Source organism: Aristolochia californica, unplaced genomic scaffold, assembly GCF_029961685.1.
Source record: "Aristolochia californica isolate CCGP_79_NKW_82.1479 unplaced genomic scaffold, dmAriCali1.0.hap1 SCAF_9, whole genome shotgun sequence".
Classification (NCBI taxonomy): domain Eukaryota; kingdom Viridiplantae; phylum Streptophyta; class Magnoliopsida; order Piperales; family Aristolochiaceae; genus Aristolochia; species Aristolochia californica.
This window is the reverse complement of record NW_027182290.1, coordinates 36576811-36600567: the sequence shown is the minus strand read 5'-3', so window position 1 is coordinate 36600567 and position 23757 is coordinate 36576811. Positions and strand designations below refer to the sequence as shown.

General features: G+C 37.7%; 4 protein-coding genes across 4 annotated transcripts; all 4 read left to right on the top strand.

The window, feature by feature from the left end:
* The first annotated feature begins 2443 nt into the window (after window positions 1-2443).
* Window positions 2444-3298, top strand: LOC137940905 (protein CASPARIAN STRIP INTEGRITY FACTOR 1-like). The gene is made up of 3 exons (XM_068786020.1): window positions 2444-2522; window positions 2912-2985; window positions 3158-3298. The coding sequence occupies exons 1-3, from the start codon at window positions 2444-2446 to the stop codon at window positions 3296-3298; spliced, it is 294 nt and encodes a 97-aa protein (XP_068642121.1).
* A 6981-nt stretch (window positions 3299-10279) lies between these two features.
* On the top strand, window positions 10280-15996 carry LOC137941143 (uncharacterized). The gene is made up of 4 exons (XM_068786433.1): window positions 10280-10463; window positions 12403-12765; window positions 14609-14640; window positions 14741-15996. Exons 2-4 carry the CDS (start codon window positions 12504-12506, stop codon window positions 15695-15697), a joined length of 1251 nt encoding a protein of 416 aa, XP_068642534.1. The 5' UTR covers window positions 10280-10463; window positions 12403-12503; the 3' UTR covers window positions 15698-15996.
* An 824-nt stretch (window positions 15997-16820) lies between these two features.
* Window positions 16821-17753, top strand: LOC137942209 (dehydrin DHN1-like). Its single transcript, XM_068787911.1, has 2 exons — window positions 16821-17185; window positions 17297-17753. Exons 1-2 carry the CDS (start codon window positions 16946-16948, stop codon window positions 17651-17653), a joined length of 597 nt encoding a protein of 198 aa, XP_068644012.1. The 5' UTR covers window positions 16821-16945; the 3' UTR covers window positions 17654-17753.
* Window positions 17754-18298: 545 nt separating this feature from the next.
* Window positions 18299-23389, top strand: LOC137941116 (bifunctional phosphatase IMPL2, chloroplastic). Its single transcript, XM_068786381.1, has 9 exons — window positions 18299-18738; window positions 18880-18958; window positions 19062-19156; window positions 19235-19284; window positions 20050-20174; window positions 21096-21162; window positions 21634-21723; window positions 21869-21980; window positions 22331-23389. Exons 1-9 carry the CDS (start codon window positions 18369-18371, stop codon window positions 22399-22401), a joined length of 1059 nt encoding a protein of 352 aa, XP_068642482.1. The 5' UTR covers window positions 18299-18368; the 3' UTR covers window positions 22402-23389.
* The last annotated feature ends 368 nt before the right edge of the window (window positions 23390-23757 follow it).

Here is a 23757-nt window from a genome sequence, read left to right as displayed (position 1 = left end):
AAAATTGGAATCGAGCTCGAGCCCAAAAATTTTATCCGAGTTTGAACTCGAGCTCGAGTCGGGTTTGAGCTCTAACCTACATTTAAAACTACAAAATAAAAATAAAAATAAAAAAAATATTGTGATAAACTTAATACCGTTGAACTACAAACAATCACAGAGTAATCTAAGACTTTGCAATGGAGCATACTTATGTATAATAACTAGCTTAACAGACCTAAAAGAAAGAGCAAACTCATCCATTAATAGTGTTTATTCAATTAATAAACAACAACATTAAATGATTGAACGATTGATCGTCTTTAAAGTTTGAGGTAAATAAGAGCAATTATCAGCCAATTAAAGAAGGAATTGAGGAGAGCAATTAGAGTACAAGGTAATTTCATAAAATAATCTATGCTAACAAATTGATTCATGAGCTAACAACCCGAGCTTGGAAAGTCTCGAGTTTGGCTTGTTATACTTAACGAATCTTATTTCAAATCTGAGCTTGAGCCGAGCTCAAGTAAAAAATTGAACTGAGTCGAACTTGAACAGTTTGCAAGCCAGTTTGGCTTGGTGCCAACCCTAGTAGGGGGTAGAAAATTCCAAGAGCGCCCATCATAGAAAATCCAAACCCTTCCCAACGTGACAATCTACAATTGTAGAGTGCCATGACAAACTTTTTGGAATCCAATGCTTTAACCAGAGATAATATTGCCGTGAGTAGTTAGGAGTCACTTACATCTTAATCATGAGACAACCATTACAATTGACCCAAGGACAAGTCTATTAGATCAGACAAATCAACACTAGAGCTTCTAATGCTACCCACTATCTTCCAATTCCAAGATGTATCAAATGTTACAGATGTCAAACATTACATAGAACCCAAGTGCTCGGCAACTCACAGTTGGTACTCATTTGACATGAAATGAAGCAGACATAATTTGACTACTCGGTTCCATCAGAAGAAAAGCAACAGTAACCCTCACCGATGATCACGAAGAACAAAAACTAATCCCGTCACCTAACTTATAAAAGCAACCATCTCTAATCTGACTTAAAACAAGTTTATTTGGCTACACTGTAGATGGATAGTGTCACTTAGATATAATAAAACGAGCTTAACCTCCACTTTCTCCAAAGATGGCACAAATATCCATTCTTTAAGCCTCGTAGTGGACTCTTTTTATCTCCCACCAGAGCCCTTTGAATGGTATTTGGTGTCGTGTCCTTGTCGTTTTGGATAATTGAGAGCACTACGCATCCACAAAGCTATTTTATGCCCTTTTTTTAATAAAAGGAAAATCAAAAGGAAATGCCAACCTTCTTGACAAGGAAGCCACTTCCTTTTAAAATGAAGCCTGCTACTATAGCACTTTTGGGTGGACAAATAGGCCAAACCAGTTCAAAACAAACCTACTCATTATTGGATAAGTTTCTTTCACTTTACCACTAACTGATGAGAGTAGGACTGTTTATTATCTAACTTTTAAAAGTACCAAAGCAATCTCATTGAACCAATCGGTTCTTAGTCTCTTCACCATGCTAAGACATTGGAAAGGGTAAAAGGGAGATTTTTTAGTGAAAAAAAAAACAAGATAAACATAAAATTCAATGCAATTAGTAATAAGAATTCGGATTTACGAAAACTCAAATTTCAAATATGGTAAAAACCTGCGAACCAGCTTCGAGTTGGCCGAAAGGGTCTCATTCATTAGATCAATCCCTCTAATAGTTTCTAAAGAGGGTCTTATTCATTAAATCAATCCCATTAATAGTTTTTTGTAAAGAGTCTCGTTCAATTCACGAGATTTCTCTTGATAGAACAAAATACTTTGACTCTGTAAATATTCATCAACTAACAGTTGAGTCGTCCATTAGGTGATTTCCGTTGTAAAATTGTATATAAATATCATTCTAAATCAATACAAAATCGTAGTTCAATTCAACAAACAGAAGTTTGTTTCACTCTTACGATTTATCCTCGGATGGATAAGAGGGAATGGTTTACAAAATTGCATTTACCATTTTGAAGATTGATCATTGAAGCAGTCTGATTGATCTTCTGGGAGTTGAATTAAGGGCAGACAGTCCTACGAATTTATGTTGAAATTTCTGAAAAGATAAGGGCAGTTAGTCAATGCACTCTTTTGTTTAAATAAAATAAGCCAATCCAGTGGCATGGCATTGTTAGTGCCTACATGTAAGAAAAGTTGGCACCCTTGAACTTTTTTTCTCCTTTGAATTTTAAACTCTAAAGAATACTGGGCAGATTACATTGGAAGACATAAATAAGTTTGCAGCTCCTTAATTCCATCTCTAAAGGGTTTTTGCCTTCTCGAACGACCTTCTTCATATTGCACCAGTTCGAAACGAAGCATCTCCTTAACGGTTGCGCCTGAAGAAGTAAAAAAAGGGAGCGATATCGAGTCTTTCAGGGTGTTTCCAAATTCCTATCATGGGTTTCCTGCTTCTGAAGAAAATCACTCTCCTCTGTCTCCTTGTCTCCGCGTGTATGGTTTCGACTTCTTTTGCAGGTAGGTGGGTTTCTGTGAATGAATCTCTAAATTCCGCGCAGGATTTCTCGCTCTGATCCGAGTTACAGATGGGGAGAGGTCTGAGTTTTTCTTTCAGTTGCTGTCGTCGTCGTCCCAGAAGCACGTAGGGAAAAGAGAGAAGAGTTTCACAAATTGACTTGTTTGTATAGACAGCAAATGATAACACGAGAGCAGGAGAGCATAGAATTTCATTTCTTCGTCGGTTATTACGATTCTGTGCTTTCGCTGTAAAAACATGAATATCGCTCCGGAAGCAGGGAAGATCGATGGGTTGTCCGGAGTCATCGTTTATGAGCTCCGACTGTGTTATGCAATTGAAATAGCAGTCGTTAAGCTATGTTTTGTTTAATTTACTACTACTTATACAGAAACATCTGAATTTGCAGGAAGGAAATCGAGCTTCTTGGATGCACATGCAACGAACATCGGCAAGAAGACCGTGGTAATTAAAATCTTCCATTTTCAACAATTACTTCCATTTCCTCCTCCGCCCTGATTCGCCATTAAAAGACAAGTTTAAGCTCATATATACAGCTCATTCTCACCCAGGTAAAATTGATAAACTCTTTTCTCACATAACTGTGAACGACTGAATCTGTTCATATAATTGACAGGAAGCACCAGCAAAGTTATCTCCCCATGGGAAATCCAGCCGAGCAAGTGAGAGAATGCTGAAGGTTCACACCAAGGACTACGGTTCCTACGATCCAGCCCCAACCTTCGTCAAGCCTCCTTTCAAGCTTATTCCCAACTGAGTTTCAAAATACTTTCAGTTTCTGTTGGCGCTCAGTTTACTACACCAGCATAAGACCATGGAAAATATATCCATCGATCAGTACAAGTTTTTATATATAAGTAGCATATAGATAGATCCGTTGATCATATAGATGATACCAGCCTATATATATATATATTAAGCTTTGGAATGTAAATTCATCAAGGAACATCCTGACCAGTTCATGTACCCTTGGAAGGTTTCTCTCTACCAACAGTAAATATATTAGTGTGATGAATTAATTCAATTTAGGGATGCTAGTTGTATTGTGAATCTGGCTTACAAGGGTCTCTTTACGGTATTAATTTAGTCGACGATACTAATATGTATCGTGTACCATAGCGTCGACTAATATGTATCGTGTATCATAGCAGCCTATCTCGGAAGTCGGAAGCATTAAAAAAATATAGAAAACATGGTATCGTCTAGAGAGTATATCGTTAGTATATTATACCTCCAAATTATGAAATGTAACAAACAATTAATATGCACACATTGCTTTAGGTTGTGTTCGGAACACAAAAAGTGGATAAAAAAGAAAAAAAATAAGGAAAATGAGAGCGAAAATGAAAGAAAAATGTGATTTTTCTTGTTTGGATACGCATGAAAAATAAAAAATAAATAATATTTTCAAATTTTGATGATTAAAATTTTCTCTCAAGTTTATATTTCTTTTCTTTTCTTCCTAAATTTTATTATTTTGTGAGAGAAAATTAATTAACTAAGAGAGAAAGTGAATTCCTCTTAATGATTCTTTGTTGCCAAATAACATAAAACACATTTCTCACTCCTTTCCTTTCTTTTTTTTTCTTTTCTGTTGGTTCCAAATAGTCCCTTAGGGTTTTTACCATCCCAAATGCGTAGATGAAAGGACTTTGATTTGATACATAGAAGACAGTTTGGTATTACAAGAACATGTTATGCTTCGAACTACTGGAATCAAAACATGCTAATTGTTAGAAAATAAATGTTTCATAGAGACTTTAATAAGCTTAAAGTTCAGAGTGATTATTCTTCTAGGGTTGCATGTCCGTGAAGTTGAGACTGCTGCCCAGCAATAAAGACTTACTGGGCATGTCTGAGAAGTGAGAAGAGGGACACGGCGACGAAAATCCTACCTCCCTCCCTCTCTGTCTTGTCTCTCTCTCTCTCTCTGTAGTCTATATAAAACTTGAGAATTAGATGGGGTTGACTTTGAGCTCGGATTCTTTTTCTATAATCCGACTGACCAGAGCGAAAGCTGGCTAAGTGGAAGTCAAACCCATATGAAATGGATTTTCGTTTCTTTCTTTTCTGTGTTCGGGCTTTGTTTAATGAAGAAAAACTGAGGGAAATGTACCTCTGAGGAGTTTCTGGAGTCCACGTCTTGATGCTTTGAGAGAAGGCAACGGCAGCTTGAATGTGAAGCTGGGTCAAATGTGTGTGGCCTTGCCTTCTCCGGACTTTCTTCTCCAAACCATGCTTTCAGTGTTTTTTAAGCAGAGTCAACCTGGCCATAGCAGACTTGTTAAGGGTCTTTTTTATTATTATCTCATTTTTATTATTAATTTTTTAAAAAAATAATAATGAAATTCTTATTTTCTTTTATTTTCCAAGTTCTAAAACGGAACTTAGCCTGTTGGGGTTTTTCATTCACACTCCAATAGGGTATTTTTCATTATTGGTTAGTCAAAAGTGGAGCAAGGGCCTAATCTGACTGCCACGTTTATACTTGAGCTAATTCCAGATTTATGATATTGCCCCAGGCCATGGACTCAAGCATCCAAATCCTGGTTGTTAGACGAGGCCCATTTATGAGAACTCACCACACCATACCTGGCTAGATGGGGTTAGTCAAATGAAGTTTACGCGTATTACTTAGTTTATTCTATTAGGCTGTTAGTGGTAAATAAGCACTAACATTATTTGAATCACGCAAGTAATCTTCTCAGGCTAAAATCGTGGAATCGTGTTTCAACCCGATTTTGCGAATCATTCACTTGAAGCGTCGCGTGGGACGCGTCGTTCCCTCCCCTGACAATTTTTTTTCCTCATTTGCACTCTGTTCTCCCTCTCTCTTGACCTTCCTCTCCTCAATTTTTTTTTTTCACCCGCTCTCTTCTTCCTCTTGTCTTCACTCTCTTCTTCGACTTCTTCTCCTTTCTCATTGTCTTCACATCTCTTCTCCCTTCATCGTCTTTGCATCTCCTCTCCCTATCTCTTTCGGCCTCCCTCTCCCTTCTCCCTCTCGCTTTTCTTTTTTCTCCTAAAAATCCTCCTAATTTCCTTTGATTTAATTTCGGTTTCAATTTCCTTCGATTTCCCCATTTCAGCATCAATTTCTTCGATTCTACTTCGATTTCCCTTGATTTTCCCATTTGGTTTCGATTTCCATATTGGGTATCGATTCTCCCCAAATTTCATAAGGTAACCCTAAACCCTAATTTTTTTTTTATTAATTTACTATTGTATTTCCCTTCATGTGTGCGGTATTTGTATTTATTGTTTAGTTTCTTCATATTTTTGGGATATATGATTAGGGTTTGTGGTATTTAGGGTTCAATTTTGTCTTTATGGTTTAGGGTTTAGAATTTTTAGAGTTAGGGTTAAGGTAGGGTATAATTTCAGATTTAGGGTTAGGATTTAGGATTTAGGTATTTAGAGTATGGTTAAGGTAGGGTTTAAGGTATTTAGGGTTAGAGTTTGGGGTTATAGGGTTTAGGGTTTCGGGCTTTTACGGGGTTTAGTGTAAAAATTTTATGGTTTAGGGGCTAATGGAGGGTGGGTTTAGGGTTTATGGTTTAGGGTTTAGGGGGGCAATGGGTGGGTTGAGTCCAGTTCAAGCTAGGCTGAGTCGCCTACACAGGCTTTCATTAGCCAACGAAACCCGACCCCTATCATTGACGAGGTATGGTTCGTAGTGGTTGCGAAGTCATATGGGGCTCTACCAGGGGTGTTTGGTGAATTTGGACTTGATGAATGTGTTTTTACATTGTTCTAGTCACCTGCAATGGAATTAGTTTGATTAATTTGTAAATGTTATAGAATGTTGTTGAATAATTTTGAAGTGATCTGAAATGATCTTGCCATGTGGTGAGGAGATTCAGATGACTTATAAATATCCACCACATGGTTTTTGTTTAAGTTCTTATTTGTGTTTCTACGTGTCCTTATTTACTATGATGGGTAAAGGTTGTTTGATAATTTTTTTCCACGAGGATTATCATTATAAATGGCTAGAAGAAGACAACAAACTCCTCAATCATATGACATTTGTACCTTCAAGGTTGACAACAAAATGCTCGATCTCTTGGTTGAGTAGGTCAATATGGGGGAACAAGTTGCTCAATGGGGTTTGGAAGCATGAGGTATATATGGACTATGTCAATAGGTTCAACCGAAGGCACTCATCTTTGAGGAATACTATTGAACGGACTTTGGTGCTTTAAAAGCTCGATTTCAAATATTGAAAGGCGCTCTTCCGTTTTCTTATAGAAGATCCAAATAAAAATTATAATAGTTTGTTGCATATTACATAATTATATACGTAGAGAGGAATACAATGATATGTTTGAATCTGATGATGATAATTCAGGAGATGAGCTTGGTGGAGGAGGTGATGAGGTTCGATTAGCAGGTGTAAATGAGTATGAAGATAGCGATGATCTTGTGGATGAAGACGGCCTATCAACAAACATGCGGAGGTGACGTGCATTAGAATCCACAAGAGTCGCACAATTTCGAGATGTCATAGCGACTAGCATGTAGAATGATCATTGATGGTTGTATCTTATTGCTTTTGAACATGTATTTTGTCGTTCGTATGTACTGATGATTTTAATATTAAATGCATGTACTCGTTGTAATATTCCAAGGTATAAGCGTTTACTTTTATGTTGTAAATTGTGGACTATTACGAGTAACTTGGTTCATTTTCAAGCATGCTTTTTAACTTTTAATTATATATAATATATAATTCATAATTTATCCTAGTTTATTAATAAAATAATATATATTTATTATATTCATTAATTTTATTACTATATTAAATTATAAATTTAAGAGTGGTAATTAAAATATTGTTAAAGAGAGCATTTGATCAATTATTTTGGTTTAATTATCTCATTTTTATAATTAATTAAACTAATATTTTTTATTTTGTAAAAATAAATTATTAATTAATAATACGTAAAAAGTCCATCTTTTGTTATTAATAGAATAATTATTTTTATTTATTCAGTTAAATTAATTAATTTATTATATTATATTCTTTTTATTTTTTACTTTATTTATATATATATTTATTTAATTTATTCTAGTCACACACAATTATTATATTAATTTATAATAAAATATAATCATTAATTAATAAAATATAATATTTTATTAATTAGTATATTAATATATTTTAATACTACACATTAAATCACTTATAAGTATAGTAACTATGCTTATTTGATTAATTATTTATTTAGGTAAATAAAATCGTATATTATAAAAAATTACTCATTCTCTTGTTTATATTATATTTTTCATTTCGGGTACTAACATTGGAATTTATTTTCCAGTATACTTGAACTTGTCGAGTTAAAATTGAATCAATTCAGAATTTAAATTTTAACTTCACCCTATTCAACTGATTGGGCACTAACCCACCCTATTCAACTTGATTGGGCACTAACCCACCCCCCTTGGGTATTGTTCATTATTGGTTAGTCAAAAGTGGAGCTTGGACCTAATCTGACTGACAGGCTCTAGATTTATGAAATTGCCCCAGGCCCTGGACTCAAGCTTCCAAGTCCTGGTTGTTAGACGAGTCCCATTTATGGGAACTCACGAGTCACCACTTCACCGGCTTTAGGAATCTCGGTGGAGGAAGACTTTCTTTTACTGATCAGTCTCCATCGGGGACTTTATTTTCTTCAGTCGTCGGTAGGTGAAGATAAGTTTGGTCATATATTCTAATAATCAACCAATCCTCCTAATTCGCCCACATGAATTGCTTTATTGATTAATAATATTTATTTATTTTTACATGAAAATTTTATTCACGTGATAAAAAATTAAAAATTCCAACAAAAATTATCCTACTTTCACACGTGAAATTATGTAATTAAGGAGATGAGTTGTTATAATTGTTATTTTAGCGATGTTGGCATTTAACCCAATGGAACTTAATTGGTTAGGGTGCACCCTCAGGTGACCCAAGCTTTTAATGAAGACAAATCAATTATTCGTCCAGTACTCAAACTGTCACGGCCACATGTAATGAATCACATCAGAAGGTACTGAGTAACGCTATCAAAGTTTTGCCTATAGGTGGGTCTTATACATATCAGATTTTGGCCGACAAGAAAATTTTTCCTAGGGATGACGACTTTAAAGTTGAGGACTAGTAACAAGGAATGGACCAATCACTTAGCCGGCGGCCATGTGACGGGCTAGGACTAGGAGTAATAATGTGCGAAACAAGAACATATAAGTTGCGCTACGTGACACCATGCTATAGCGCCCCACAGGGTCCTAAAAGCTGGTGCACCTTATCCACTACATGTTAATATGATAGTTCTATGAAACATTATATGTGACATAACATTGATGTGCCCGGCATCATGTAGGGTATCCAGTCTCTATAATCACCTTACTCAATAGTCACCTAAAAGGAGAGATGTACTAGAGTCCCACCAAATAAAGGTCGGTGTCCCTTCCAAATAATTGGATAACGACTCTTCCTCTGATTCTCTTGAACGTGAAATCAATACCCTCGCCCTTTTCTTTCAATGAAACTACAGTGATGCACCATTTTCATTATTATAGATTAGGGCCATGCGTCCTAACTCCAAAATTTATTTTGCCCATGGGTGGTATGGAATAGAGCCGGCTAGCGAACCGCTCAACTCGTCGATTCGATTCTCAGCAACCAGGAGCCAGAATCTGGATGGGATTCTCCGAGTTTTGACTCATAGAGTTAAAACTCATCAACGACTTACCCCATCCAAGTGAACACGTTTTAGCTTCCTTCTTGGCCATAATCTGAGTTAGTCAGCCTCAAGTCAAATATCATCACCCCTTAAATTTCCATGTGAACTTGGAAAAGGGATAATTCTATCCGATTAATTAAATATTAGTCTTTAATTTTGATTAATTAATAGGACACATGAACAAATTAATATTAATTATATTAATAATCGTTGGCCTAACAATTATTAACTAGAAACAACCCACATTTGTACACTTTCTTCTTAGTTTAATTTTTTTTCCTACACGCGAGATTTGTGGACAAATAAAAAAGATCGTATGATCGCATTGATTACGGGTCCGAAATCCGAATCCCAGGTCCAAAATCCGTTTATGGAGTCTTCGCTGTTTGTCTTCATCCCGAGCTCTCTCATTATTATCGGACGCATCCGCACGTCTCTCTGATGGACTTAGATCAGGTTGGTCCTAGATGGAGCAGTTTTATTTGACTATATTTTATCTCTCTGTCTTTTCATCAGCTTAGGTGGGCCTACCTTTTGATCCAAAATATTATAATAAATATTTTTTTATTACAGAAGATATAATAATAAAATTTAATGTAATTAAAAATAAATTCGAGATTAGATATATACCTCATATGTTAATTAAACTTAATTCAAGATTTTTTGGGGAACTGCTGTACACAGATTCCCGTGGTACAGCAGATGTCGGTACTTCGTGGTGGTCCCTGATCCTGAGGTGGGGCCAGTAGAGCAAGAGTATGCGTAGTACGCACTCAGCGTAAGGCACAAGTGTGCCTTCTTTGGTCGTCTTTTTACCGCTGCCGCCTCATTAGGAACGAAGATCGGGGAATTAATGCCTTAAAAAGCTTGAAGATGAAAAGAGAGAGCTGGGAAACAATTATCGAATGTGTTGCGTGGCACTTTGAGGCGATGGGACGCGTGCCACGCACGCCTCTTCTCACTCTGTCAAAACTAACCTGCCCTTACTGCCGGGAAAAAGAACAGACACCCCTGGACGGACTTTCAGCTTCCCCTTTTAAAACTCTTCCAACTCTCTCTGTCGCCTCTTCCTCCTCTTCCTTCTCTTCCTCTTTCTCTAATCTCTCCCTCTCTCTGATCCTCATCTCCTCAAGCGAAGAGAAAGAGATACGGTGTCATGCTTCCCTTCTCTTCATTTGTATAAAGGTAATTCTAGATGTCATCGTTCGTCTTTCGGTGGTTTTGATCATTTGTGTGTAGAGGCGTCTTGGCGGTTTTTGATTGTTAGCTGTCGGGAGGTCGGGAAGTTTTTAAATCCAATTCGAAATTGTTGCGTTATTTGACTTTAAACGCGGAAATCGGTGTTCTGTGCAGGGTGAGGAGATGATTTCTTTGTTTAGGGGTTTATACCGAAATGGTTCTTGTGTATTTAGAAATCGTGGATGGAGGCTACTTTTTGTGAAGTGTGTGTTGTTTTCTATTTGATGTGTAGGTAGCTGCGCAGCAGAGACGATGTTTTGGGCGTTTCTAGTTTTTCAATTAGTGTTTTTCAGTGAACGAGTCTTTGACTTGGTGGGGTGGATTTTTCGATTTAATTTTTAAATTGATTGGTAGTTTTTCTTGGCGAATTTTATTTAATCTGCCCTAATGAGTCAAAAGATTTTGATATGGCGACTTACTGGAGTTGTGAGATTTTCGTGTGAACTTATGATGTATTTTTCGTTCAGGAAGAAACGGCCTCGAATAGAAAAAAGGAATACTAGATGCTAGTTTGTGTGATCTTTAATGCGGAAGTAAACTATTTGCTGTCGATTTAGCTGCTAAGCTATGTGTTATTTACATCAATTAACTATAGAGGTTTCATGTTGGTGTTTTCTGCTTGCGCTGATGGTATGGTCTGCTGTTTTTTCTTTGAATAGTGCCGAAATCAAACAGTTTCTAAATCAGGTAGTGAACAGATGCTTGTGAGCTTGTTACTTGAGTAAGGAAGATCCTCCAATGGAAAGAAAGGAACACTATTTACTAGTTTATGTAATCTGTAATGAGGAAGTGGACTAGTGCTGTCGATTTGACTGATAATTTTTTGTGTATTAAAATCAATGAAGCTAGCATTCTAATTGGCATTACGTGCCTTTTTTTTCTTTTGAAGTCACAAAGGCCAAATAGTTGCTCAATTAGATCATGAACCTATTTCTTTCAACTAATTTACTGTCATTTTCATTTATTTTTTAGAACTGTGCGCTTCCCATTTTGTGAAAGTTGGGAAGTCAAACAGCTGCTCAACTTGATCATGTACCTGTTTCTTTTCAACTAATTTGACTTAGTTTTTTTTCTTTATAATGAAAATTAAAAGAAAAGCAAAGATTTTTTATGTTGCCGTAGCGTGCGAGTTAAGGGAGCTACTCTGACACCCCGCTTCTCTGTGAGCATCCACTAAAGGATTGAGAGATCTCCTTTGATGTTCTACTCGAGTAAAAGATCAGATTACCTTAACCGGTTGGACAATCCTTTAAAAACTTCCCAACTGAGCTATATCGAAAAGGTTCCGGATCCATTTCTGTAGTATCTTTGTTGAATTCATTGGAGTAATTCTGTACTCTTGATTTACATGCATTAGTGGGGGAAGAGAGACCATTCTGATGCAAATTTTTAAAATTTTTTGACACTTGTTATGGTTTCATAAGCTGATATGATCTTACCTTAGAAGCAAGATTTCTCTTATATATATATATATATTTTATAGCCTTGGTTCTGATGAAGTGAGTGATTTATTTTATCTTTCCCATTGTGTGTTAATGGGATAAATATATTTAGAAGTCTCTGATTGTGGCTTCTAATGCTGCACCGTTCCTAAATCTTCTGCTTCTTGTTTGGGATCGATCTCCCTAACTTGTTTTATGTATCTTTAAGTTAGTATTTTTCCCATATTTTTTAATTGTGATAATTACTTGGAGGTTTTATTCCCAATTACTCCAGCAGTTATACTTCTTCTGTGTTTTCACACTTGTGTGTTTGATACCTTTCTCCTTGGTGGCGTGGGTGTCCATGTATGTAGTCTGGGTTAATGTTATTGGGAGCTAGGCAAAAATTTGATATGGTTGACGTTAGAATTTTATTTCTGATTCAGCTTCCACTTGTCTTACAGATCTTACTGAAAGTATAAATTCCTCTTTAGTAGAGTTTGACAATCATTGGAGCTGCTATAGAGTTAAATGAGTTGTTTATAACTTGGAAGGATCTGTATATATGGGGTCTGTCTGTTGTGTGGCTGCACGAGACAGAACTCTACCCAATAGAACTCGTGTTGATGCTTTACAGAGGAATATTAGATATTCCCCATCGTGGAGCGTCCGATGGGATAGTCAAGCACATATAGAAGATGGGTTTGATAGCCAAACAAGCCATGCTGTGCTAAATGCTGGAACTGTGGAAGCAGAAAGCTTTTTGGACAGAGGAAGTCTAACTGAGACATTTCAAGTATCTGGAAGAGGTGGAGTGGGTAGTACAGGTAAAATCTTCTTTTTTAGCACTGCTAATTTCAGCTGTTTCTTTTTTTTTTGTTTTTTTGGTTTTTTCCCTCTCTTTTTTTCTAATGGCTGAAAGGCCCGCAATTTTATTATATGGGTTGGCTGATTCTCTGGAGGTAACTATGTCAGATCAGTTATAGTGAAACTGTATGTTTGGTGGGATTTCTGTTTTGTTACATCAATTGGTTTTCACCTCACTATTATTCCATCTTTTGAAGCTGGCAGTTTCTCTGCAGCTGCTTAGAAACTTCTCTTGTTAGATCCTGAGTAACACTTTTTTGTTCTTGTGCCAGAATGTGTTTCTCTAACAATTTCGTGCATAAATTTTCCTGAAAATAGCCCTTTTCAAAGAATTTTTTTTGCAAATATAGTTTTCTAGTTCCAGTGCAAATAAGACAGTTGGGAACTAATTCGCTCTTCTGGAAAGCATCTAACTCTTTTTTTATTCATTTATGCTACAATGTTATTCTTATGTAGTGGGATGCTCAATTAGGTTATATATTTCCGTCTTGAGTTTCTAATAATGGCTGGGATCCTCTTCCCATTTTGGAGCACTGAATATGTCAAGCCTTTGTCTATGATATTGTCTTATAATAGAGTTGGCAGCTTGCCAACACATCTCCAATAGCTGTAGCTTGAATTCCACATCTGCTGCATCTATTTGGGCTCTAAATTTAATAGGCAACAGTGTTGTCTAAAGTGCACAAGAATATGATACTATCACAACCCATCTACTTAAGTCTTGAAGATCCATTTTACCTCCCTCCTTTAATTTGTTTACTATATTGCTTGTATTAGTGATGTCTGAAGCACATGTTCAAGAAAAAAGGCAGTAATAACTTATTTCGGTCATGGTACTTGTTCTATCTTACATCTTTGTGAGCAATTTGGCATTATTTTAGTCAAGGTCTTCCTTACCTGATAGCAGTGGAGATCTCACAGAGTTATTTTGCTAGATCACGTCTTTCTAAAATTTAAGTTCAATCTCTTCTTTCTTTCTGGCTGTGGCTTGAAATTGCCAGTGATCTAGAGGTTTTGTCACCTCTTATTTTGAATTTTGAATTAAGGCTGCTTGTATCTACTTGGATTACCATGTTTTCCCTGGACATTTCTATTATATTTGGAAATTCATCGAATCATGCTTGTCATTGTATCAATAGCAGTATAACTTTTGCATTTTTTGTCCTGTTTAAGGCTGCAAGTTACCCAGTGGTTTATATTTGGATGATATCTCTTAGTGTTTCATCTGCTAGTTTCCATCTTCAGCTGTTGGATGGTTTACCTTATGTTCCTAATCTGCATTCACTCCCTTTGCAGTGTCAGAGCCTCAACACCTCAACACATCTTTTTATTAGATTGCATTCTTTTTATTCATATATATATATATACACACACACTTCATATTTATAGACTAACTTGTTTTAAGACTATACTATATTCAAGCATCATGTGGTTTATCTTTCTATGGAATTATTAGTGTTATGCTCAAATGAAACTGAGGCGGAGTAAGAAAGCAGTTCTGTGGACTCAAGGGTGACAAACACAGTGAAGTCATGCTATTGCTTTTCCAATGTACCTTTTTTTTATTTTTTGAGATTGTTGATGAATGATTTTTTATGAATATCAGATTTTTGGTTGTTATCAATGTTTAATCAGATTTTTACTATAATTTTATAAAAATACATCTAGTTAAGGATTTTGTCTATTGTTGAATAGCTAAAGATGTGTGCCTGTGCTCTTTTCTGTTTTTTGAGAGCAATGTGTGCCTATGTTCTTATTGCTTGCCTTTGGTTCTATCAACTGAAATGTGTGTGTATGGAACAGATATGTCCTTGGAGAGCACTCAAACTCTTGAGGTAAGAAAGCAGTACTACTATGACCAAGAGGTGTCTTCTACACTCTGCAATTGCCATGACTGATAGAATATAATATAGGTGTGTGCTGTTGTTATTTCAGGAGCCCAGGCAATCATTGACGGCCACAGACCCTTCGGATCAAAGCCCTACTGTTTCCCTGGTTCCTGCTATCTCTTCATCAAGTTATAAAACTAGTCCTTTGCCTTCCCACTGCTGCTCATTTCCATCTGAACCCCACTCATCCAGACATAGTCGCCACTCTCCAGCGTACCAACTTTCTAGGAGAAAATCTGATAGTCGGGTTCCCATGTTGAAGTCTTCACATGACACCTCTGTATCTGAAGGAAGGGAATCCTTTGCGCTTCCTGTTTCTAGTAATGACTTTCATATGGGATCCCAAGGGGGGTCTTCCGATGGTTGGTCCATGCGCATGTTCTCAGAGCTTGTGGCCTCTCAAAGGGAGAGATGGTCCTTCAGTAGTGAAAACACAAGCTATGGTCATGGCAAGATCAGTAGATCCAACAGTCAGTTGCTGGCCTCTCCGTCTTCCACAGATTCACGGGCTTGTGAGATATGTTCAAAGCTGCTAACAGATAAACCCTCATTTAGCAGCCAGAAAACTATAGCAAATAATGAACTCAGAGTGGTTGCTGTCCTGGTCTGTGGGCACGCATACCATGCGGAGTGCTTAGAATATGTGACTCCTGAAACCGATAAATTTGACCCATCATGTCCAGTATGCACGACAGGAGGGAAGCCTTGTAAGGTATTTGGAAAAGCACCGAGGATAGAAGTAGAACCCAGGTACAGAAATAAGATCTCCCGGATTGGAATTGCAGATGTCGATCTTGAAGATGCTGCTTTCTCGGACCAGACAAAGAAAGGAGGAAAAGGTGGTTCCAAATTGAGTAGTTCCAGCGTGAAAAGCTCCTTGGGTAGGCCATTTTTAAGGAGGCATTTTTCAATGGGAGAATCAAGACCAAGTAGGTCCCTGCAGGATAATGAATCAACTAGTACAAAAAGAAAAAAGTTCTGGACAAGAAACAGGAAGGATTGAGCTTCTCGCCGTTCTCGTAAGAGGTGAGACATGAGAGGCGGCTCCCTCGCTGTTATTGGTTGCTTTAAATAGTACACTTGTTAATGGATTATTTGTTATACCGTTGCCCCTTTCTTTTGGCAGTTCTTATCCACCTCTAATAAATTCAGTATCTTAATATCCTAGTACCGGTACATGACATTTATTATTGCATGTATACTGAATGTCTTGAGTTTGTAGATTCTTAAATTTGATGCCTTAACAGAAAGTACTACATAGAAACCACAAAAGAAGGAATGAAATTTTAAGTTTTTTTTTTTAATTTTTTATTTGAGATGATGAGAATTGAAGAACAGGCTTGCAAGTATTCTATGCGACTTTGATGAAAAGCGAAGATACTTGCCTCTTATTTTGTCTTGGAAACGATATTCATAAGAGTGTCCTGTGTTCCATATCATGTGATATGCAAGAGCATCGAAGTGATTTTTTCCAAAAAGCTACGAGCGCCGCTGAGGGAGAGGAGGGGAGCCTGGCGTGCTTGTAATTTGGGTGGAGTAGATCCTTTCTTCGCCTCGGCAGCACTTTGTGCACCCTACTGTGCTGCCGGATTACGTTGATGCTTCTTCTTTTTGGGTCTCCCTTTAACCGAGCAAATCTTTGGAAAACGTTCGAAATATAAATATTTCAAGGAGCACTTCGTTTATGACTTGAGTGAGTTTCTGGAGCGAAGATGGGGTCCTAACGTATCTGCTAGATTGTTGATTTAGACACGATTGCTCTACTGTGATTTAGAATTTTTTTTTTTTTTAACAGATGAAAAAGCCTCCCATTTGCACGGCAGAAGTGGAACGACTTTTTGTTCTATCTCAATGTTATAAGTGGTTAGAGAGAAAGAGATTGGAGTCACAGCACTGAGCACTGTTGTCTTCATGTCCCAGTTTTTGGCGCGGTGCCAACGCACGCATAAGCCTCAAAACTACCATTAATGGATAAGCTCGAACCCATCCGACCGACACGTTATACTCGTAACTGACGTCGCCAGGTGCTGCCACAATGCTCGCCTCTCTACGTGTTCATGCACTTCAATCTCTAGCAGACACGTATGGCGTCCCTGTTTGCCTCCTGTTCCACTATTTAACGAAACCAGCTTTCCGACTTCCTCCCCGCACAGTCGCACATCTCACCTGCTTCTGCAGATTGTTGTAATTCTTCTTCTAGATTCGAGTGAATCGTTGTTTTCGTGAGAAGGAACCGAGGGAAGAGGGAGAAATGGTGGATTTGGGCGACAACTACGGGACCCGCGGTCGCCAGACGGACGAGTATGGTAACCCGGTTTACACTGCGACCGACGTGGACGATTATGGCAACCCCATTTACCCTTCAGGTGCCACTGAAGGATACGGTGGTGTGACTGACACCGACGTCACTGGAACTCATGGAAAGGTCACCGACGTTGGCATCGGTGCTGGCGGTCATGAGCAGCTCCGTCGTTCCGGCGTCTCCAGCTCTGTAAGTGGGAAGCCCATACATAATTAGCTCTAGTAATTTTTGCGTACAAGCATGTTTAAGAGAAGTGGGATTTTGGTGTTTCTCTTGTTTAATTTGGTACCGGTATTGCAGTCGGAGGAAGACGAGGCGGGGGTGAGAAGGAAGAAGAAGGGTTGGAAAGAGAAGATAAAGGAGAAACTCCCGGGCGGACATAAGGACAAGGACGAGGCTGGTCAGGGTTATGGAACTGGGCAAGAGCTCGAGAAGAAGGGGACGATGGAAAAGATCAAGGAGAAGCTCCCAGGCGGAGGGCACAAGCAGGAACGTCAGACAACAAATGCGGTGGGCTATGATGCTGGGCACGGGACTGGCTACGGCGGAACTCACGGGACCGAATATGGGGGCAGTCACGGGAGTGGGCCACGAGAAGAAGGGAATGATGGAGAAGATAAAGGAGAAGCTGCCTGGTATCCACAAAGACTAGTGTAAAATTAAGAAGGGGGTTGGTGAGTTGTTGCAGTGTGTAGGCAGCGGACGCCATGGATGTAGTAAGAATAAGCTGTTAGAAGTGTATTTGAGGGTTTTTTGTTAGTAGGTCGAGTGATTAGTAAATTGTTTGTAGGTATGTTTGTTACTTCTTCAACCGAAAAGAGAAAAAACGACACGAGAAATTTTCTCATAAACCAGGAGACAAAATAAAATATTTGTACCAATAAGAATTTTAAAATTAAATTAATTAATATCGTAAAATAATTACATTAAAGAGTAAAATAGAATATAAATTATATTAAAAATATATTTGAAATAATTAATAATTAAGATTTATATTTTTTATTATATTAGAGTACAAGTAACGAAATAAAATGTGTAAGAGTTTTTAAAACCAGAAATTAATATTTTTAAAAAATTAATTAAAAATTAATTTAAATCAATCATAAGAAAATAAAAAAAAGTAAACCCAAGTGAAGGGTTTACGTGGCATCAAAGACCTAATCGGTCTTTGATGAGTCGAAGTTGGGTATTTGTGTAAATAAGTTAAAAATTTGTTATTTGCGTTATTATCTTTCCTGTACGCTAATCCTACTTAGGCTAACCAACTAAGGCATGGTTTGCAATTTCCAGAGGTGACAGATGGGCGCTAATTTCCCTGCCTAGGTTCCAAAGCTCTCTCCCTTGTTCCCGCCCTTGCCAAATTCACTCTTCCATGTCTGCAATTACAATGATCTCGCCCTCTAGTCTCCAAATCGTAGATTGCAGGCCATTCTGTCATAATTCTTCTTCTCATTCTTCGACATTTCTTTGTCTTTCTAAGAGTTACTCCCTACGCTCTTCACCTGATTCTTTGCTCTCGCTCGCCAAGTTGAAAGTTGTCCGTCCTGAGAGTCGCCTTTGCCGACGCCGGTTAGTTGCGATGAGTTCACTGGGTGGGCCAAACGAAAGCATTACATCCAAGTATGGCGATAGAGATGTTGATTTATACGTCGAGGTCGGAAATAAGGTGGCTGATGCTGCCGGAGGAGTAATTCGCAAGTACTTCCGCCAGAGTTTCGAGATTCTTGACAAGGATGATTTGAGTAAGTCTTGTATTAAGGTTGGCTAATTTTTGTAGTTTCCGTTTTAGAGCTTTGGAGAGTGGCTCTCAAAAGAAGCAGGTTTGCGTATGCCGTTGCACCTTGGAATGAGATGATTATTGAATGCTCTGGAAATGCGCGCAGGTCCTGTTACGATTGCTGACCGCGCGGCTGAAGAATCTATGGTTTCGATTATATCTGAAAACTTCCCTTCTCATGCAATGTAAGCTAGAAGAGAGGACTTCTTCAGTCCACGGTGGAACTATTATTAGTTTGTGTTAGCTTCTGCTTCAAAATTCTTACTTTGTCGGAAAAATCTAGCGCAGTTACGGAGAAGAGAACGGTTGGAGATGTAGCAAACAAAATGCTGAATTTGTTTGGGTATTAGATCCTATTGATGGGACGAAGAGTTTTATTACAGGTTTTCCCATTTAGAATCACCCTCTTTTATTATTACCGAATCAGATGTGGGAATGAGAGTAAGTTTGTCTCTTTTCAGGTAAACCGTTGTTTGGCACTCTTATCGCATTGCTGCACAAGGGAAAGCCGGTACGACTATCTGCTTCACATATTTATGAATCCATAGGCATCTTGACCTTACCAACACCACAGAAATATGTGTTGCTGCATCTATGTCATCTGAGATGGTATCATGTGAACCATAATCTTAGTGAATTATTACACTCTGATTGTTATACATGCTGGGTATGGTTAGAAACATGTCAACTTCAATAGTTTGGAGATTCAGCACTCCTCTGATTGGTATGGAGACATCCACATCAAATGGGGCAAATTTATAGGAGAGTTTCTCTTACCTGTCAGCTGCTTATGCAGCTTTCTGTGAGCAGCTTTGTTGTTTGCAGTATCAGAGTATCCTAGGTCAATCATTCTCAAGGCTTATCCCTCTAATCAAATACTCATTGAATGAATCAATTAATTAAACATTGATCTAGCTAGACGTGTAGATGGATGCCGTAGTCATCAAACAAAGGACCTTTCTTTATATGTTTCCTACTATGGCCTATTGTTGAAAACTTTATATTACTATAATATGGTAACTCTGTCACTATCTGCTACTTTAATGTTTTTATCCTACAATTCTCTTTTTGTGGTATCTGTGAATGATCTTGTATAGTTTGCCAAAAGAAGAAACTGGGACAAGATAATCCTGTATTTTCTTTTTCGGTTGGATTGCTTCATGATTGACTAACTCTTGTGGTACTGAGAAAATTAAAATCCAGGTAGTTTTTTCTTAATTATCTGCTTGGTTATTTGACCCTTTTTTTTCTATATCTTACAATTACTTCTCTCCAGATTCTTGGCATTATTGATCAGCCTATTTTAAAGGAAAGATGGACGGGAGTTTGTGGAAGGAGAACTACATTAAACGGACAGGCAATTTCTACACGTCTCTGTAACAAAATTTCTCAGGCCTATTTGTATGTCTTCTTCATCTTTCTACCAACATCAAACTATTTATAGTGAGAGGAGTACCAACTCTATGGACTATTTTTTTCCTTAACGAGAAACTCAAGAGAAATTCTAGAGTAACTTCACTAATAGGTAATAGGACTGTCTTCAATTTCTAGTGGATGAAACCAATACATCATGCTGGAGGTTATATATATATATGGCTTGACCCACTTTTGATATGGATCACCAACTGGGAGTTCGGCTTGGGACCATTTGAGTCCTACTTGAGGCCAAAATTTGAACTGGGTTGTGGATGTTTATTTAAGACATCCCAACTCTGCATAAAGGACCCTCGGCGCCATTGGCCTTGTTTCTTTGAAATTCAGGACTTGTGTGTTTCTTTGTTTGTAATTGATCTCATGTTTCTAAATCAGAAAATAGTTTTGGTGATTCTTTGGCTAAAGAGGGGGTTAACCTCCAATCCCTTATTGTAAGGGGGCTTCCCTCCTGAATTTTGTTCTGTTGCCTTTGGGCTTTAATGAAACTGTGCTCTTTGCAGCCCACCCCCATCACCACAAAAAAAAAAGACATTCCAACTCTTGCATGCTATCACTTAGCCCAACCTGAGAAAGAGGTTATGTTGGTTTTCAAGAATACCTTTATTCATCAGTGTTAAATTTACTTTGTTCGGGTTGATATTTGTGTTGGTGATGTCCAATTACGAGTCTGTGTTGTTTCTGATCATTTTATTGGACCATGGCATTGGAATATAAACTGTGAGATATGTGGCCAAGACAATGTGGCACCCATCTTGGAATTCAATTACTGTTAATTTTGTTTTTCAGCTTGAGGAAAACCCAACCAACTTCCTTATAGGACATAGACCTAAGGTTTTCCCGCTTTTGGGATCTTCTAACTGGGAGCTTTTTTTTTTTTTTTTTGGGTAGGTACACCACAAGTCCACACTTATTTAGTGGTGACGCAGAGGAAGCATTTGCACGTGTTAGAAGTAAGGTTTGTGCAATTTAAAGTATATTTTTAGATGTTTATATTAGCGATGTTTGTGCCAGATAAATCAAATGGCATGTTGGAGATAAAATTCTTATTCATATACAGCACTGCACAAAAAGCATCTTCTGCTGGTGGCATATGAATCTGTGGAGTTTCTACCCACAACACCACATCAAGTGCATATTCATTTCTTTTGACAAGGAAAACAATGCTTCTTATTTGGTTTTCCACTAATTAAGCTAAAAATTGAAAATGAAGTCACCACACCGTGCTCAAAGCAGCTGTTGGAACACAGGAATTAATCCCTTTATGAGGAGATGCCTGTGTCCATGCAGCTCCTATATATGTCATGATGACCTTACTGCTTCACCTTTTAAATTGCTACTCTTGGCACTTGTCAAGAGCTAGGTCTTATTTGTGTAACTAAATTTGTCATCATTGTCATTCTTATTCCTGACAATGTTCTCGTGCCAGGTAAAAGTACCTTTATATGGCTGTGATTGTTATGCCTACGCTCTTCTGGCCTCTGGATTTGTGGACCTTGTCATAGAATCTGGCCTTAAGGTGAGATTCTTTTTCCATTTGGTATCTTGTGTTAGAGAGGTAATTTGTGACTTTTATGGACTGATTAAAAAGTATTCAATACTTGCTCAACTTTGTGACCTTTATATTAACTTGTTGGTTCTTATTGTGAAAATGTTTTCGTCAGCCATATGATTTCCTTTCACTTATACCGGTGATAGAAGGGGCTGGAGGACTGATAACTGACTGGAAGGGACAACAGCTTCACTGGGAGGCATCTCCAGATGCACGTGCAACAAGTAAGTTCATGGTGACATGCATCAGTATTGAAGACAACTTTCAACTGTATGACAAACATATTGTTTGGAATTTGAACAATCCAGTTAGAAGTATTAGAAACACGGGAATAGTTCACGAGGAAAATTGATGTCTTGTGAATATCATGATGTGGCTTCTTTTTCTTCAATATCATTTCCTGTTTCTTTTGCTGCTTCAAGTTTTGTGTGGAATCGGCACTAAAAGCTGAATTATCCCCATCTTCCTGTCTGATATCCTTGTGTTCACTACATGAATGTCTTGGTGCACATTGTTTTCTTGTTTCTTTGGTAGGCTGATTATCTGACTATTATTAATTTCTTTTATATTTCAGGTTTCAATGTTGTGGCAGCAGGAGATTCGGTTGTTCACAAACAGGCACTGGACTTGTTACACTGGCCATAAAGATGCATCAGACTAATTTATTTTGGAGATGAGGAAACTTAAAACTTTTATCCAGATATGTCAGCACCTGATGGTATTCAAAGACGGGAGTTAAGATATGCTTACTTCACTTGATTATCCTTTTGTCTGTTATTGACAGTATCAATTTGCATTAATCCAAGGGCTTTCCTTTTGAAGTACTCAAAAGTGCCTTTCCTCTTTTCATGGCTCATTGTCATTGCCATACAATTTTATCTGATGAAATAATGCAAAGATACTACTTTTTTTTTTTTCCGATTCTGGAATTGGCGTGGTGAAAAGATATCTTGAATATGTTTGAGACCATTGCTAAAAGAATTTACTTAGAAGATGATAATGGGACAATTCGACTGAAAGATGACAAAGTCTCTTAAACTCGTGTAGGCTGAGTAGAAAATTTGTATTTTTTAGTCTGTACAAATGAGTTAACAGTATAGGAAACTGGAACTGCTTCAATGATCAGATGGCCTGATCTGTAAGTCGGATGCAGAAGACTTATCCTCAATTCCATCTTCATTAGAGCATTACACACTGGCTTCTCACCTTTCAAATCATCTTTCTTGTGGAATGTGGTAGTGACAGGAGAAGAGATATTTTGTGCCACCTTGTCGGTCTGTTTCTCTTTGATCAACTCCTGAGCAAATGCAAAACCTTCAGCCTTTGAGCCGGGTCATCATCCACGTTGTATACTCCCCTGAAATTCAAGAAGATGGACTCTGTAATTATTCTGAACTAGACTTTTGAACATCATCCCGAACTGAGGAAACTGTGTTCAGACCAACTGAAAAACAAGAAGATGAAAATTCTTATGCAGAAATGAAGTGCTACCTAGATGATGATGTTCTGTTCATGCTTGCCTTGAGTGCCTGGCATATGTCAACTAGGTGAACTCGTCAAGTGTAGTTTGTAGATTCTCAATTCCTCTGATTTTTCGACTGATGTAGTTGTTTAAAAATGCTGTCTAAGGCACTGGAAGAAAACCAAGACAACAGAATCAGTAGAAAAGACCAGCCATGTAACAAGTAAATGATTCGAGAAGCATGAATTTCAGGAAGATTGAGAGAGTTGCTGAAAGAAAGAGAATAAGCATATCTATATACAGAAATAAACAAAATAAACATCTTCGCAACGACAATAAAACCAGCAAATAACTTACAGGATCACCAAAACCTGATATGGGAGGAGTGGAGATGAGCAAATGAGAAGTATCATGTAGATTTCTCTGACATTTCAAGCTAGAAAAGAGGGAAAATATGAATAGATGACAAGAAAAATGAACTTAATGAGGAAAACTGACGCATCTACATCCAGGTGTATGTGCTATCTCAATTGCTTCAC